Below are 16,854 nucleotides of genomic sequence, written 5' to 3' on the forward strand. Positions count from 1 at the left end.
TTGTCCTTTTTACAAGCGAACTTATGCATGGATGAGTGCTTTTGCGCAGCGATTTCCTTTCGGCGCTTGATCTTCTTGAACATTTTTGTCCTTTTCCTCATAAAACTATTATCTGCATAATTGAAATCGATAATTCCCAGAAGTTGTTTCTGGTGTTTGGCTTGTTATCCATCTGAACGTCGAGTATTGGATCCATCACGGGTCGTAGGCTTCGAATTAATCTATCTTGAGAGGGACAAACAGCTCAGGGTATCTCAGCTCTCTATCATTTTGCCCTTATGATCTTTGAAGTGCCGTGCCTTCTTCTCACACGGCTACTTCCACTTTCGTTTCTTCTTTCTTTTCTCTCACTTTTCTCTCACTTTCCATCTCTTGTTACTACACCAACTACAACATTCGCTATCATTCACCAATCATACTGTTTTTAAATGTCTGCTACCGTTCTCTCTACTGCGGCCACTGGCCCTCCCCTCCCCCCCTCCTCCCCCACCTCCTCCCAAGAAGCCGGCCGACAGGCCATTTCTGCAGAGACGGCAGAAAAAACAAAGGGCAAAGCAGGCCAAGAAGGAGAAGGTAAGGCATTATCCAGCTGTCATGCGTCCCAATATGTCCCTTTTCTCTGTTCCCGTTCACAAGATGAATACAACCTTCACACCAATACTAATGACAACTCAAGGCCAGGGCCGAGGAACGAGCCAAGAGCGAGGCTGTCATGGGGCTGATCCCCAAGAACCCCAAGCGGGACCCTCCCCGCCTCCACCGTGAGTTGCTCCCTATACTCCTTCGAAAGTAGCAGAGCTAATTCAGTGCAGACCAACCCCACTCCCAAGCCCAATAGGGTGCGCTCAAAGCTCCCCAAATTCCGCAAACTAGCTCGCGGAACCGCCCAGGCCCAGGCCATCTGGAAGTATCTCCGCAATGGGGATAAGTAGGGGAGGGTAACAACTGGTATATATACGGGGGCTGTTGTGTGCGCAAATATGTACTTGGTCTTAGGGGTCGTCCTTTGGGTGATAATGAGTATTTCCAATCTTGATGCCACACAAATCGAACATGTAGACAGTAACTAGTTGTGCCTTCCATTAGCTGATGTAATTCTCAGGTCTCGGGCTAGCATCGAGTGCATACCTTCCAGTGCTTATTGAAGGCCTAGCTGGTGCCCCAGTCATCAACGAGTGATTCCGATACATTAATTATGCGTTCCTTTAAGCACCTTTACTCCACAGGGGGAGCGAGAAACAGCGTGCCAGCGGCAGCTTCCACTTTCATGACTCTCCGATGGTGGTCCATATCAACTTCGTCAAACGAGCGAGACCATTATGCCCGGATTATCCGATGAGTTTATGCCTTCTCTGGCTGGCCTTCCATTTGAGTTTTGGGGGCTGACACTAATTAGTTTTTGGAGACCTGAATTCCATTCGTTCATGTCTATCGCATTGCCCTTACAAGGTGCCACCCTCCCGCCCAGCGTCAATTTCCCCGGACTTCGTCTCTCCAGCAGCTGTCAGCAGTGCCTGTCGGGAGCGGGCCCTTCTACCCTGCCCTCCGGCAGGAAGCTCCGGGCAGATAGAGAAGCGTATGGTCTCAACACGAGATTCTGGTTATCTATTGACGATGAAATTGGATCCATAAGATAGGCTCTTTGCCTAGGAACAACTCAGATGGAAACGGGTGCTGCTGACACGGACACAAGTCAATCACCGAAGAAGGATATGGTATGGAGTGGATGGGGGTTTGAGAAGAGCCCGAATGCACAGGTGCCTATGCCAAGTCACCGCGCCGGGTTTGGAACAATAGTTGATTGGGTTGATACCTGACGTAGCAGGGTGCTTGCCTTGAAATTTGGCGGGATACACAAGAGTTGGCTCGCGGGACGGGCCGGTCTGTGGTCCACTCTTGGGCCCACTCTCATTCAGAAACAACTCTGGACCTCGGGAACCTTGGAAAGTCAGGTTCGGGCACATAGGACGAGACCCCGGATTTGTAGTCATGTACCTAGGTATGTAACTGGGTGTGGTGGTAGCCGGCATTTCGGGCACACCCAGTAATGACATTTTGTTGGGGCCGTCTTGCTGTAGCAACCACTTTCCTGGGAGGCGGTTGTATATTTGCAATTGCAAATATGATACAATAGTACATTCGAATATGAGTTAAAAAATATATTTATTTGTGGATAGTGGTAGAGATGCTCTTGTGAGGTTTATTTTGACTAGATACATGGCTATGAACAGGAAAGAAGGAACATGATAAACTTAGTTACATTGAAAAAAATGTCTCCAAAAGCAAATCTGGCTAGAGAGGGGAGTTGAATATACAAGATGTTCAGCCCCTCTAGTCAAATTTACGCTGGAGCTACCTACATACATGTACATACCTCCCGGGCAGGTACGTAATGTACATAGATAGTCAATTTCGGGTCTCCCAACGTACGGTGTTCAGGTATTGAGTACCTGCATCGTACAAGGAGACCAAACCCATGATTCCCACCTTTCCACGACCCCCATCTACCCTTAACGGCACGTGCAATGGTCAGGCTTCCCACGGCTGGTTGGCCGCATTTCTGTTAGCACTCATTCTCTCAGAGAACGAGCCGCACAGACTCTTGCAAAACCCATAGGAGCGAAGCTCAACACAAAGGTTCACCAGGTAGACAGAAGAAGGGACGCATTTACTGCAGCGGGTTCATGGTGTTCCCGAAGGAAGCCACCAAGCCCTGTTGGATTTGTGTCAGAATATTCCAAGCTGGACCATGAGGGGTAATGAGAAATAGTTATTGGGTTGACTGACCTTGAAGGACTTGAAATGGACAGAGGTATGAAGAGGAGAAGAAGAGAAGAAGGAAAGAAGAGAGGGACGGGGTTTTATAGTACGCATCCAACCGGGAGTGGCACGTGCACGCTGTCTGGGTGAGACACTTACCTGTCCCAATTAGGCTTAGTAGCAGTTAGTTCACGTGTCCAGGTGAGACACCTGTCCCAATTAGGCTTAGTACTAGTTGAGCCGCACCCTATATCTACTATGCAACTTGGAGTCTCCAGTACTTCTTAATGCTAGCTACCATAGGCTAAACCAATGTATCTGGCACTCCTAAACCTACCTGGAGCTTCTTAATACTACATGCAGTAGATTGAATGTACCATGTCGAAAATATCTCTCCCTCTTTCTCCTATGTCCCTCATGGCTACCTAGTCTCCTAAGTGTACCTTGACACGCATTTCAAACCAATATTTGCAAGCGTCATTTCTTTTTCTTTGCTCTGTCTATTTTCAGCATGGCCAAAGACACTGGCAAAGTCTCCCCACCCCAATCCTTCTCGCGTTCCCCAAGGCAAACACAAGAAGGCAGGCCACTTGTCCAAGATGAAGGCACACAAGAAGGCCATCAAAAAGCGCAAGTGGGCACGTATTACCGCGCGGTACAATGCCCTGGCTGAGCACTACCTGCAGCAAGTAAGGTCCTCCAATGCAGATTCTGTTTTGAGAATCCATTGGATGTAGTCGACTACAATACCAATACTGCCATTACCGGTGGCCATGGAAACCTATCTAATATCGCCAATAGGGGGGGTTCAGCCCATCCAGAGGAGATGCGTAACCGATGTCTCAAAATCATCCACGACATGGCAGTGGTAAGTTCCCTAATACTGTCGCTCATAGGGAGTAATGTGGTATTCTAACATTTCTGGTATTGATAGGATGGAGACAACCGAGATAACCCTTCTGTCAAGCCAAAGAAGAAGGAGAAACAGACTGGCAACTCCGTTGCGTAGTTGCTTGTTCTGAGGTCCTTTCCGTCTCATTTTCCTATTCCGTTTTTGTTTTGAAAAGACTGGTATTAACTGTGATTGTGCCAAAAATGATTACTGCTATTCTTAAAGCTTCTGCCCGAGTTCAATTTCATTCTGTGTAAGCTCGAGCCAATGTCTTGTTCGTCCTTGTTTAGAGAAAATCGCGCTAAGACCGGACGTACCTACATCAATCTGAACGCAGGCCAGCGTAGTTGTTGCAAGTCGATGGCTTGGTTTGCAGTCTCAACGAGGGATATACGACAGAGGTATGTTGAACTCCCCATTCACCCTCATCGCCCGTCTCTCACTCAACTAGAGACCAGTCTCAATACCCCGAATATCTTTCACGCGTTTGGATAATCCGTCCACAACTCTGGACAATCGAGGCCACCGATAATCCACGCCTTCGGGCACCGTCGCATACCGAGTCCAACTTGGCCGTCCCACATTTGCATATTCATCACCTTCGATCAATTCTAACACTATACAAACCCGTCGCTCGTTTCGAAACCTTGATCGCCGTCGCCCCTTTACTCCAGTATAGCCCCTCTTCGTCCCGTTGCCAGCTCCGTCGACCTTGAAATACGCCGAGCACACAAAAGTTTCACTCAAATGGTTGGTATCTTTGGATGCACTCTTGACGTGGCTGCATCGATGCACGATGGTGGTTCATCGTCGATTCTTTTTGTCTTCAATGCCTCGACATCATTTCGGAGGCGTACCTATCTGATTTCAATGATATGGCATTTGCATCTTTTCCCGGTTTACCAACGCAGGTTTTGTTTATAGCTTTCACCACGCCTCTACGATCTCTGCTCCATTAGACCAACCAAAGTTTTGGTAAAGAATTGCTTACAGATGTAGAATTCATGCCGGGGAATCATAGCTGACTAACACCTGAATCTCAACCTGACACCGGCAATCTAGGATTATATACTGTCGACCTGCAGTAATTGTGAAGAGGGTTATGCCCACCGTAGACCGCAAAGCAGAGAGTCAAGAGGCTTATTGGAAGTCTAAATATAAATTGAAAGAAAGTCTTAAAACATATATACATAAAAATGAGGCAGAAAGAATCCTGAGGACATATTTCGTACAACTTGAGTCCTATACCTCGATGTGTGCAGTCTCGATTGGTTTTTCAATCGTCCCGGTGTTCAAAGTTCGGTGGTGGCCAGGGAGAACGGGATGACCTCTAGTTTCCCAAACACCTCCAGTGATTCCGCCTCTTGAGAAGAGGTGATCAACATCTTCTAATTCCAGGCCTTTGGTCTCGGGGAAGAAGAAAAAGACCATTGGAATCTTGGTTCAGTCAGTACCATATAACATAGAAACTAGGGTCGGAATCGTGGTCATACCCAGGCAAAACAGAAGCAGGCAAAGATGATAAACGTTTTCCATCCAATATTATCAATTGCCGTTGGCGTAATTTGCACAACAATGACTGCAACGGTTAGCGAAGCCACTTACTTCCCATGGGGACCAGTCAACCTACAGACACAAATCCAATTGACGAAACCACCAAAAGCTTGCGCTCTAGCTCGGATACGAGTAGTCGAGATTTCAGAAGGATAGAACCTGGTTGGTTGTTAGCTTGACAGGCAATCGCGACCAAGATAGGCAGTAACTAACCAGGGAACTGGCAGATAACCAATGCCGAGGAACAACTGGAATATGAAGACAAACACGGTAGCTGCATATGCACACGGCGCAGTGCCAGTCGACAATAGAATAGAAGTCATCACGAAACAGAAACAGAGACCAGCCGCGGAGACCATGAGTGATACCCGTCGACCGAATTTGTCCATACTCCACAAGGGGATGACAGAGCCAACAAGGTACGCGAGAGAGGTGCAGCCACCGAGAACCAATGACAAATTGCGAGATAGATTCATGGCATTCTGTTTTGGGATATTAGCTTATCTGTCCAGCTGGAGATGGGCATAGGAAGCTACCTGGTAGACAATGGGGGGCATAGTAATTGATCATATTTGAGCCTAAGATACGTCAGTATGCCAATATTGACCTGTTAAGCATCCGAACTGGTGTTGCTTACCTGTAAACTGCTGCTGGATATTAACAACTGCAGCCAAGATCATGCGACGAAGATTGCCCATCTGGCCACCCGACCAGAGCTCCTTGTATTTGAAGGGTCCGCCAGCAGACTCAATCTCGATAGACGATTCAATTTGATGACGAAGATGAACAACCTCAGGACTGGACTCATTAGCGGGCTGATCCAGTTGAAGACGTGCCAAGACCGACGCCGCCTCGTCACTGCGGTCTTGTTCACAGAGCCAGCGTGGTGAGTCGGGCAGGGGAATCATCTGTAAAACCAAGAAGATGGCAAAGAAAGCCTGGAAACTGATTGGGAACCGCCATTGAACGGGCGTGTCCACGAAGCTCAGTCCATAGTCCAGCCAGTATGCAATACAGAGACCGAGAATTGTAACAGTGCCCTGGGCAGAGAGTAACATGCCACGCTGCTCTGGGCGCGCTAACTCGGATTGGTAGGCTGGAACGGTACTGCTGTTGATTCCGTTGCCAATGCCAGTGACAATTCGACCGACGAGGAATTGTGGAACGGTATAGGAGCTGCCAAGGATAATTGTTCCTATAATCATGATTGAACCACCAGCGATAATCATCTTGCGGCGACCGAATTTATGGCCGATAACGAGACTGAGGAGACATCCGACTGCACAACCGATATCGTAGATCGAAGTAAGGAGGCCTTGCATCGTGCTGTCAGGGTTGTTGAAGGTTTGTCCAAATTGATTGTTCGCGCCAATCAGGCCGCTCATAACTCCCTGGTCATATCCCAGGAGAAGAAAGGCTTGACAGCTTGCAGCTGTCACAGCCCAGTGTAGGTATCTTCCGCGCAAGACCATATTGTGCTTAGGTCGATGGAAAGTTAGAGAGATGTTGAGATCTGGGGCCCCAGGTCCTTTCCTCCACTCATTCAACCATTTCAAACCCCATGGCATCTCGGACCAATCTTGCCCGAGAGGGATTGACTGTTCGGTTTAATGCAAACCCGGGGCCGCCATTGATCTTCACCCACGGGACGAAATAGGACTAGCGCGATATATCCCCGCGGGGTCTTCCCCACATGCCGACAAATCCTTGTCCGGCTGGAGGGACAGGGATAATCTGAACGCCACTGACACCTTGTGATGACCACGGCAGATTCTGGGTTTCGGAGATCCCGAGACTCGGTGCCGTTGTTAACGCGGTCTATTGATGCGCCCTAGCACTGGCGATCTTAACCTATCGGGCCAGCTCAGCTGCATTATGCGCGTTCTTTTTTCCTTTTTTCCTTTTTTCCTTTTCCTTTTTACAACAATTTATATTAGCCTAGTGTAATCATAATACATGAATTTACTGCAAGTACCTAGCGACCTAGGCGGACCAAGTGTATGCGCTTGAAAGAAAACGAGATTCATTACACTTGCTTTATGGATAGATAAGTAGTCGAGCCGGCTAGACAGGATAGGTATACTTGAGATTTCTTTCGTACTATTCTCCAGCATTGCAAAGCTCTGGCATCTGACATTTAACGGGACAGTTTCCTGGTCGAGATCAAAGCAACGCCTACTTGCCGACATTGTGGGTCCCACTACAAGCTACTACTGACTACAATAATACAAAGAAATGGTGCATTCAAGTGCAAAAGATTTTGAGATAATGAATTGACATATATCTAAAGGTCCAAGTACCGATCCACAGCCTCGATCTGACGGGCAATCCAATGCCGGTCGGAATATCGAGGCATGAGGTTATCTTGAAGCACAATCAAATGGCCTCGAAGCTTGCGAGCTTTCACTAGAAATTCGGATTTGTGTCCGTAGTAGCCACATCCATTCAGCACAGTACGGCATCTTGGCATCTCCCTGTACATAGTGAGACTAGCCCGCTCAATGACACGTACCTGGTCAATGAGGTCGGCAAGGTTGTCAGCAGCCAGCGCCAGACGGAAGGGTGAAATCCCACTGCGGGCCATAATGGCGTCAATCTCGATCTGTATGCCAGCTATGAACTGCTCGCGTGCGCGCAGAAACTGGTGTTCGGCATTTCCTGACGTCACGAGCATAGTGATAAATGGGTACTCTCTGACAAAACCTAAGCAGGAAATTATAGGTCTTTTGTGGGGCCAGCTCGTAATGGGCGACGGAGTTGTAGCTGATTCAGAGATGTCGAATGATGTTGATGATCCTTGAGGATGGGAACGAGTCTATTTATGCAATTTCCACTAAAGGAACATGATTATTGGGGTAAAATGAGGATAATGTGATAGAAGCAACAATACGAGTCATAAAGACTTCCCTTGTGTTCTTTGTCTCTTTCAGGGGTGTCATTCATTCTTTGTGGTTTGAACAGGGATAGACTTGATAAGGAATTACGGATGAGACTTGTATAGTTGACTCGTTCAAGTCTTTGTTATGCCATAATAAGCGCAATGCAAAATCTGCATAGGTCCAGATTCCTGATTGTTGCTCCAAGCGAAGTAGCAGCGACTAAGATATTTCTCCTTTCAGCGCTGGAGGCAGAAGTAGTATTCGACAGGACACTCAATGACTGTCGAGCCTTTGCTCATCTGCATTTGAGAATAGAGCGTCAAGCTGAATCATTATAATTTTCGAGATCAAGGCTCTGAAATTGATCATGTACCTAGAAGACGAGGAAATACATAACTGAAAACACTACTAGCCCTTTAAAGAATATAAATGGAAACTTCCGCCCAAAACCTGCCCACAACCAAATAAAGAACACCTGACTGCGTCATCGAGGCTCGGCTACGAACTCGGCGCATACCGCTAGTCCGAAATAGGTTTCATCTTGCGCCTCACATCAGCAACATCAATATAAGACATCCCTCCGGCCTTTCCTTACAGCTATCTGTTTTGGTCGAAACTGTCTTGTCCCAGTCCAGCTCGCCGCTTAAAAATGACCCTGATCGACCGACTTCTTCATTCCATCTATGGGCTCCCTACCCCGACTAGCGGTGCACGCAAAGAGCCAATGCAGGTGTTGGCCGTCGGGATCTCACGAAGCGGAACCGATAGCCTCCGCGAGGCATTACATATCTTAGGATTTAACCATACACACCATGGTTTTGACACCATTCTTCCCCTTCATCTCTGGAAGGGATATACCGGCTTTTACAGAAGAAATACACCACAGCCCCAGAAGCTGACGGGTCCAAAAAGTTGACAGCGAAAAATTTCGACTCAATTCTACTGAACAGCGTGGGTGTCAGCGATTTATTCGCGGCAGAATTCGCGGCCGAACTCATCGAAGCCTACCCCAACGCGAAAGTCATTCTCAATGTCCGCAAGGATCTTGACAGCTGGTATCGTAGCATGCAAAGCACGATGGGATATTTCGACAGAAATCCTATTGATTGGGATTGGTGCAAATCTTGGTTCAGCGCAGATCTTTTCTGGATCCGCCAAACAATGTCGAGGACCATGATGCCCCGGTTCTTCAGAGGGAGTTTCCAATCGAACGGGAAGTGGGTTTATGAGCAGCATGTTGCAATGGTCAGAGGCCTAGGTTTACCGGAGGATCGGCTTCTCGAGTGGTCTGTTGAAGACGGCTGGGAGCCTCTTTGTCGGTTCCTGAGCAAGCCAGTGCCCGACATTCCGTTTCCCAATGGTAATCCTCCAAAGGCATGGGCGGAACGAATTGCCAAGACAATGGAGGCTCATCATAGGCGAGCAGTAAGAAATATGCTTGTTTTTGGAGCCTTGGCTTTCGTGGTTCCTGTTATTTTGTGCACATATTTCGTAGGACTCTTTTTATAGAAATGGAGGGTCGGCACGTCGATTTCCCATTTTATCCAAGTGTCTTGGCTACTGGCAGTCGAGTACCTATCTTTGTGTCGCTTGCGGTGAAAATGCCCTAATCTTTTGACATACATATCTGAGGAATTCACCTGTAGTTCTATATTCTTGGCCCATAACATGATCCCCTCTTAATCTCGAAAGCTTATTCCCCAATACTCACAACCATACTTATACTACATCAAGAAAATAGACTCGATGCGTATTCTAATAGATCGATTCTTGCCGACGCAGACATAGCCTTGACAGCGGCTGTGAAATATGGGATGTCGACGCCCTTAAAAGAACAGCTTCTCCCATGAACGCCAATAGTCACAATGCCAACCTCATTGTCACCCGAAATGGCCTCGCGGATTAACATTTGTTTGTCAACCGAACCACGGACCACTGTGCTAATAATCTCCTTTTGCAAAAAGAGATAGGGCAAATCGACCCAGCCCAAGTCTGAGTCACCTAGAGTAAGATTGAAAGTTACATGTCCCTAAACCTATCAGCCATACTCATCTCCCAGTGCATGGGATGAATTAACATACCAGCTCAACAATGAAGGGACTTGGGTTGCGCACGGAGATCGTGGCATTGAAGTTATATCCATCAATAGGAGGATCCAGGAGTTCTATGCTGGTGACGTTGAATGCGCCCTCGGCATTGATGAAGTCTGCAAAGCTTAGAAAGATTTACTCCCAGTGGGAAATTTATTTAGTACGGCATGGCTCACCTGTGACATTATAACCTAATTCAACCTCGTTAGCTTGTCTCATGGATAGGTAGGAAAGGGACTCACTCACTGGCCACGTTCATGGTTTTATGAATGTCCAAATGTGCAGTAGGCAGAGCACCAAGTTTCAAATCTGGCGAACCTTCCACCAAAATGGAAGAGCTCTTGTTAGATGCAGCTGCAGAGGCCAATTGCGACAGACAGTCGACACAAGACAAGTCCAAATCTTGGTCTATTTCAAGGGTGGCTCCGTTGCCAAATGCGATATTTGGCACAGGGAATACTGTCAAAACCTCATCGGTGTCTTTCAGACGACACGTGGCGTTGAATGCAGTCATATGACCACTACCACTAAACCCACCTCCCATTCGAAGGCTTTGAGTTTGTTTAATATGGAAGGCAGTAGGCTGGGGTTGGTAATCTCGAGGCCGTCATAGTCGTACTCGTACTTATCGATATAGTCGTTGGCGAGATTGGGAATTCCAACATAAAAGCTGAGAAATGTTTAGTACAGGTAGTTATAAGCTTCCATGATGAATCTCACAGCGGGAGAATGATGACGAGTACAGAGATGCAGAATGAGACCAAATAAGCCCACCAGAATCTCTTCATATGTTCCTTGAATCGGTGCCATAAGGTCGGCTTTGCTGGGGCTGGCAGTGCCTCATCCACCTCGGATTTACTTGAGACGTCAGATTTTGACATGAGGGGCGCAAGGATGTTGAGGTGCCGAATGTTTTGCTTTTAGCCCAAGTCATGGATGGTGAAAGTCTGGTATATGGCAGTGTGACAACTGCTTCCCATGCTGTAGCTGTGTAGAGGTAGAAGCAGGTCGAGAGGAACTTATCATGGGGCTTGTATCAATTTCATAAACTAATCGTAGCATCGTCGCTTAGAATTCTGTTATGGTTGTACTCAGTGTCGATCAGACCCGCCTTTCACATGGCAGATGTTTCATTTTCCATGTCTAACTGAGCTGCGAATTCTGATCCAAAACGAGAGAATGCCTTTGCACGACCCCAGTAACTGACATCATAATATTACTTCCGGGATCAACGAAGTTGCTGCCAGTTCAAGGGCCAACGTTCGGTATATAAATGTCGGAAGGCGAGGCTCGAGACGAGAAAACTGGGGTGTTGGGGTAGCGAAAGGAGTCAAAGAGTGGCCAATCAAGAGCTTCAATGGGTAATCGGCTTGCCCCAAAAAAGGGGGGATAGGACCTTGTACTTCTCGTACTGAATACGTGATTAGCACGATGGCATTTGACGAATTGCAGATCGTGCACGGAATGGAGTGATCGGCGTTGACAGGGACTGACCTCGGCTGCGGATTAATCCGCCTAACGTCAAGGTGGACCAGGAGACTGATGCAAGTTGTACTCTGTATATGACGCGCAAAATTTTTTTAAAAAAAAATTGGAATTGTAAGCCTCGTCTTGAAGCCCAGTGATTGTACGTAGTATTCGGTGCTCATATTCATGTGGTGAATGGATTATATATTGTAGCCAATATGGTCCACGGGTGCTCTACACAAGGTACAAACGGCTGGGATATTATATTAGTCAGTAGAATATTCCGATATGAACATAGACATCTGCCCCAAATTTTGAATTATTTATAATCCAACAGCTTCTTCCATAACAGGAGCCTGCCTGGCGCAATGGTAATTCTAGGATTCTCGAGTTTGTACGCCTCGAAGCGCGAGAATGGGCATCTCGAGGGTCTGGTCTAGCCTTACGTTACGAACCCTGACTTGGTGAAAAGTGAAATCAGCCACTATGAAGGTAACAAGAACAATACTCTCTGGGCTCCGGCTTTGGGTGGTATTTCTAGTAGAGCTAGGCCCGTCCAGTGTACTCCCGAGTGGATGACGTATCTAAATGGCAAGTATTTCCCTGCTAGAACCGACCAGAAAGGGTTCTTGTAGGTGACTTTGTATGGTCCTTTCGATATCTTCATGTCGGGCGATATTAGAGAGTCTTCAGTTGTTGTTGGCTTGACTACCCAGCAGGAGGTAGACAGGGCGAGGCTGGCCTAGGAAGGGAAACAAACCCTGGCACTATGGAAGACGTGAATATTTGTACTTTCGAAGGTTCTCTATATTCGCATATACTAATGCTGACCTCTTTTTTTCCCCTTCATTTTCGTCTACGAAGGGTCTGGGATACCGGCCCGGCCCGTGAAAAAGCGCCCGGGGTCGGATGTTATAGAAAATGTGAACATTCCTAGACAATTATATTCTTATAGTCCTCTAGTATTAATTAGTTTTAGTGAAGGGCTAGCTGCACTATTCATTCAAAGCAAGAACAAAGTACTGGAAGACCTTGGTAGGTCAAAAATCCCCAAAAGGACAACGGTCAGCGTCAGAGTTGGCCACGGGCCTATTTCCGTTTCCCTAACACTTTTGTTTCTTCAGATGTCCACTTCGTAAAATGGCGCTCCTATTAAAAGTAATTAAATCTCATCTTACACTGTCGCCCACTATTCAATCATGCTACCTTATCACTCAACTCCACCCAAAGAAGGCCGAGTCCCGGCGTCATATCCAAGGCCCAAAGCCAAAACACGACAAAACCGCATGCTTCTGCGGATCACTCGCTTCATTTTTGTTATAGTAGCTGGCTGGTTGATAATATCATTTCTGCTACTTAAGTCGCCTGCTTCAGACGCAGAGAGTGTGCGATCGACTTCCACCCTCGTCACTGACAGGCTTTGGCAAATCTGGCCCACTGATACCAAGACCTCGGAATTACCGGTACATGATGCCACGTCGCAAGGCGAGCTAGATGGAAAACCCGTTGTGGAAAATCCAACAGGGTCGCAGGAAAATGTAAACTCCGCAAGCAAAGACCCGGAGTCACCACAATCATCCTCAAATAATGCCGGAAGTGCAATTAAGGACACGAATCCAAAGAGTCCAGAGCCTGATTCCTTTAACGCCGCTCTTGACTACCTTCTATCAACAATACCCAGCGAGCTATACCTTCGAAAGTTCCTGTGGCCAGTAATCGGAACAGGCGAGGAGAAGCTGCATGAGCTTGGCCTGCGCACACGTGCATATAAAAAGTTCTTCGAGGCCTGGGAGAATGTCCACATCGTCAATCAAGATGACCGTACCTACGTGCGAGATGATATCGTCCCCCGTATCCGCGACAGGTTCAGCGCGCCAACCTTCCCTGATGCGCTGCACAAATACGAATACTACCGGCACTTTCTCACCAAATTCTCCGCGCTATTGTTTCCATGGACGAGCCCATACTTTGCAGACCATATGAGTTTGCACGTCTCATCGCGCCATGGAGGCCGCGGCATCGTGACAACAGCGGGTAATAACCATGCGCCTTTTCTACTGGCTGCCATCCCTTCCTTTCGCCTCCTGGGTTGCGATCTTCCCGTCGAAGTAATGTATCTCGGCGAAAGCGATTTGAGTAAAGACTTCCGCACGAAGCTTGATGCGCTACCTGGCGTCACAACTCGTGACCTCTCTGCAATGCTTAACGACGAAGGTTGGCGGGTGAACGGATGGGCTGGTAAGCCCTTCTCTATACTCTTCTCGTCTTTCCGTGAAGTCATTTTCATTGATGCGGACTCGCTGTTTTTCGTTAACCCCGAGTTGCTATTTAATGACCCGGATTATGTGCGCACGGGCGCCCTTTTCTTCAAAGATAGAAATATCCTTCCAGAAAGTAAGAAGGAATGGCTACAGAAGATTTTGCCAAAGCCAATTTCGAGATCCGTGCAAGAGAGCAGAATGTGGACTGGGGAGAGCGGACATGTACAAGAATCGGGAGTTGTTGTTGTGGACAAGTGGATGCACTTTGTCGCATTGTTACTCGTATGTAGAATGAATGGGCCAGATAGGGATGGTAACGGGGCTGGCATTGTAGGGACTTATGATATGGTCTATGGTTCGTATTGCCCGGTACATATTTTCCCACGCCTCCTTTTTATCTGCTAACCCTTGGAGCCACGCAGGTGATAAAGAAACTTTTTGGCTTGGATGGGAGCTTGCTGGTGACACTTCCTACGCCTTCCACCCGGGTGGATCTGGAGTCATGGGCGTAGTACAAACCCCTAATAACTTCACCTCCACTAGTCAACAGCCTGAATCGACTACTGGCACGGGAAATGGGGTTATCTCAACGAAAGAAGGACGTAAAATGGCGCATGGTCATGAGTCCGACATCACAATCTGTGCCCCCCAGCTTCTCCATTTGGATCGTGAGAAGCGCCCTCTGTGGTTTAATGGCTGGCTGTATGAGAACAAGTATGCGGAGAGCCAACGGACCATTGGGAGTTTTGAGATGTTTATGGAGGAGCCGAGTGAATCATTGCATCCAGCGGCGTGGCAACTAGAGGAGAGCAATCTCTGTTGCTTGTCAAATTCTGTGGCAAAGGAGTTTACAGAGCAGGAGACTGAATGGCTGGAAGTGTTGATCGGGATGGCAAGGGCGGTTGAGAGCTAGAAGAAGAATATCTTCATGGCGGAGCCGGGTATCTCATCCCAATAGCATTTCTCATGCTCTAAATATACTACCAATTAATCGCACAGTAAGATATCCATTATGCCACGATATTTTTCTTCCAAGGTTGGACTTCAGCCATTGATCAGTATTGTGGTTCACCTGGGTAGAGGTCCACGGGTTGTAGTTGCAACATCCAAAGTCTCATGAATTCAAATAAACACTCATCCAAAAATTGCTACCTAGGTACCTAATCTTGTTTGATTACGATAAATGTTTCCAGGTACGTCAATGACCAAGAGAATACCAGGCAAATATTCTGTAGAATATTCAGCCCACTCCGATCAGTGATGTAATGGAAGTTTTGTTCTATGGCCCTTCTGAGTATACTGACCCAAAGGTATCTCTCTTTGGATCTTGTACACAGCAACAGACCAATAGCTCCTTTGCTTTATTGGAAATCCCACAGCCCACAGGTAATCCGACTGCCCACAGAAAAGATCGCGCTGCCCACAGAAAGGTGCCCGAAGGCCAAACAAGGTAACCGCAAGGGAGCTCCGACTTGTTTCTCCGCTTTTTCGAAAAAGAGCGGGGTTGTATGCCCGAAAGCAAAACGCAGAACAAGTATGCCCGGCCCGGAAGGCAAGCAAGTATACCGGTCGAAGGCCACACATATATGCCCGAAAGCAGCACATGTATGCCTGGCCCGAAGGCCAAGCGAGTATACCGCAGGGGTTGGAGCTCCATCTTGTTTCTTCGCCTTTCCCGAAAAGGAAAAGCGGGATTGCATGGCCAGTTGCAAGGGGAATCACACAGTGTGTAATGCCAAAAACTCCGTTGAATGCACTGATCAGAAATAACACAATGTTAGTGACGAAAACAAACAGGGGAGGGAGGCTCACCTGGAGTTTAGCCGACCCGCCTAAACTGGGATCGTGCACGCCCAGTCTGACTTCAGGCCTTCCCACGAAAGTTCTGATGAAAGAAGAGCACAGGTTAGAAATGATGAAAGCCCACAGGCAGGGAAGAACGTACCTTGGACTTGCGTCCCGGATGCCCCCAACAAGACGAAGTGACCGCCCTTGCTCCGCCTCGGCTGGCTTCCAAACCCCCATGGATCGATGGGACTTGCGGGGATCCCATCTGCCTCCCCAAGAATTACAGCACGCCTCCGAAGGAGGATTGCGGACTTGGTCCGGGAAATTGCGGCAATGATTCTAATAAAAGGATAGTGTGGTTAGATATGGTAAAATGCCACTGGCTGGAGAACTCACCCCAACATCACCAAGGCTGACAGGACAATCAAAGAAAGTCGACGCTCAGCGCAGGTACATACATTGCCGCGATCCAACGAAGGTCCTGATGGGTGACAAGTCAGTGACGGGGAAAATATTGTTGCTAACAGGAGAACATACAACCATTGCCGAGGTGGGCGACCCGGCTTTGGATTTCCGACGAAGGCTCTAATCAAGAAAAAGCACGAGTTAGACTTGTCAAAACTTATGTTGAGATCCTGCGAGTGGAAAACGTACGGTACCTGTTCGATATGTATAGGAGACCCTGCAGTGTCTCCCATAGGGATATCTACTAAGCTGTCGATTTTTAGCAGATCATCTTGACTGAGGAGAGAGTGTGTTACTCACTTATACCACACCTCAACACAATCAGGGAAGCTGTACCAGATTTGTAGACCTGGGAAGCTTATGATGAAGGTGGTTGAGAGGAGGAAGTCTGAAAAGCCTGGATGGGAGGCTTTTATTTGGGGGCGCGACGTGACAGCTCAAGTGCTGACTCTGCTATTGATGCGACTTCGATTTGGACTAATCGGGAAGGAACCCACTTTTATTCCCCATAAAACAAAGAGAACAAACCTTGGAAGGAAACAAAGAATACTACTAAGCCTAATTGGGATGATCCAACCAAGGAAGGTACCTAGCTACACATCAGCTGATTCAAGTAAACAACGTTTGCTCTCAACCTCCTCAGGTTGTCCTATTATAATATAACCATAAAACGAGACACTTCTCCCAACTAGGACCCC

At 47.6% G+C, this 16,854-nt stretch overlaps 8 protein-coding genes across 8 annotated transcripts; 4 read left to right on the forward strand and 4 right to left on the reverse strand.

Moving 5' to 3' along the window:
* Positions 1-428: 428 nt before the first annotated feature.
* Positions 429-932, forward strand: N7519_003173 (uncharacterized protein; the record flags this gene model as incomplete). Its single annotated transcript, XM_057289951.1, has 3 exons — positions 429-573; positions 677-761; positions 839-932. 3 exons carry the CDS (start codon positions 429-431, stop codon positions 930-932), a joined length of 324 nt encoding a protein of 107 aa, XP_057151153.1.
* Positions 933-3,270: 2,338 nt separating this feature from the next.
* Positions 3,271-3,769, forward strand: N7519_003174 (uncharacterized protein; the record flags this gene model as incomplete). The annotated part of the gene is made up of 3 exons (XM_057289952.1): positions 3,271-3,493; positions 3,562-3,628; positions 3,695-3,769. The coding sequence occupies exons 1-3, from the start codon at positions 3,360-3,362 to the stop codon at positions 3,767-3,769; spliced, it is 276 nt and encodes a 91-aa protein (XP_057151154.1). The 5' UTR covers positions 3,271-3,359.
* Positions 3,770-4,894: 1,125 nt separating this feature from the next.
* On the reverse strand, positions 4,895-6,678 carry N7519_003175 (sugar porter family MFS transporter; the record flags this gene model as incomplete). Its single annotated transcript, XM_057289953.1, has 6 exons — positions 4,895-5,089; positions 5,146-5,231; positions 5,283-5,365; positions 5,420-5,688; positions 5,762-5,784; positions 5,844-6,678. The coding sequence occupies 6 exons, from the start codon at positions 6,676-6,678 to the stop codon at positions 4,895-4,897; spliced, it is 1,491 nt and encodes a 496-aa protein (XP_057151155.1).
* An 812-nt stretch (positions 6,679-7,490) lies between these two features.
* N7519_003176 (uncharacterized protein) lies at positions 7,491-7,880 on the reverse strand (the record flags this gene model as incomplete). Its single annotated transcript, XM_057289954.1, has 1 exon — positions 7,491-7,880. One exon carries the CDS (start codon positions 7,878-7,880, stop codon positions 7,491-7,493), a length of 390 nt encoding a protein of 129 aa, XP_057151156.1.
* Positions 7,881-8,734: 854 nt separating this feature from the next.
* On the forward strand, positions 8,735-9,684 carry N7519_003177 (sulfotransferase family protein; the record flags this gene model as incomplete). Its single annotated transcript, XM_057289955.1, has 3 exons — positions 8,735-8,900; positions 8,972-9,510; positions 9,595-9,684. The coding sequence occupies 3 exons, from the start codon at positions 8,735-8,737 to the stop codon at positions 9,682-9,684; spliced, it is 795 nt and encodes a 264-aa protein (XP_057151157.1).
* A 130-nt stretch (positions 9,685-9,814) lies between these two features.
* N7519_003178 (DUF3712 domain-containing protein) lies at positions 9,815-11,056 on the reverse strand (the record flags this gene model as incomplete). The annotated part of the gene is made up of 6 exons (XM_057289956.1): positions 9,815-10,114; positions 10,167-10,291; positions 10,352-10,366; positions 10,422-10,655; positions 10,709-10,845; positions 10,896-11,056. The coding sequence occupies 6 exons, from the start codon at positions 11,054-11,056 to the stop codon at positions 9,815-9,817; spliced, it is 972 nt and encodes a 323-aa protein (XP_057151158.1).
* Positions 11,057-12,841: 1,785 nt separating this feature from the next.
* N7519_003179 (putative alpha-1,3-mannosyltransferase) lies at positions 12,842-14,816 on the forward strand (the record flags this gene model as incomplete). Its single annotated transcript, XM_057289957.1, has 2 exons — positions 12,842-14,258; positions 14,326-14,816. 2 exons carry the CDS (start codon positions 12,842-12,844, stop codon positions 14,814-14,816), a joined length of 1,908 nt encoding a protein of 635 aa, XP_057151159.1.
* A 919-nt stretch (positions 14,817-15,735) lies between these two features.
* On the reverse strand, positions 15,736-16,095 carry N7519_003180 (uncharacterized protein; the record flags this gene model as incomplete). Its single annotated transcript, XM_057289958.1, has 3 exons — positions 15,736-15,788; positions 15,849-16,030; positions 16,088-16,095. 3 exons carry the CDS (start codon positions 16,093-16,095, stop codon positions 15,736-15,738), a joined length of 243 nt encoding a protein of 80 aa, XP_057151160.1.
* Between the last annotated feature and the right edge of the window lie 759 nt (positions 16,096-16,854).

Source organism: Penicillium mononematosum (assembly GCF_028829835.1).
Source record: "Penicillium mononematosum strain IBT 11891 chromosome Unknown utg000002l:1.0-8112719.0:1.0-8118358.0, whole genome shotgun sequence".
NCBI lineage: Eukaryota > Fungi > Ascomycota > Eurotiomycetes > Eurotiales > Aspergillaceae > Penicillium > Penicillium mononematosum.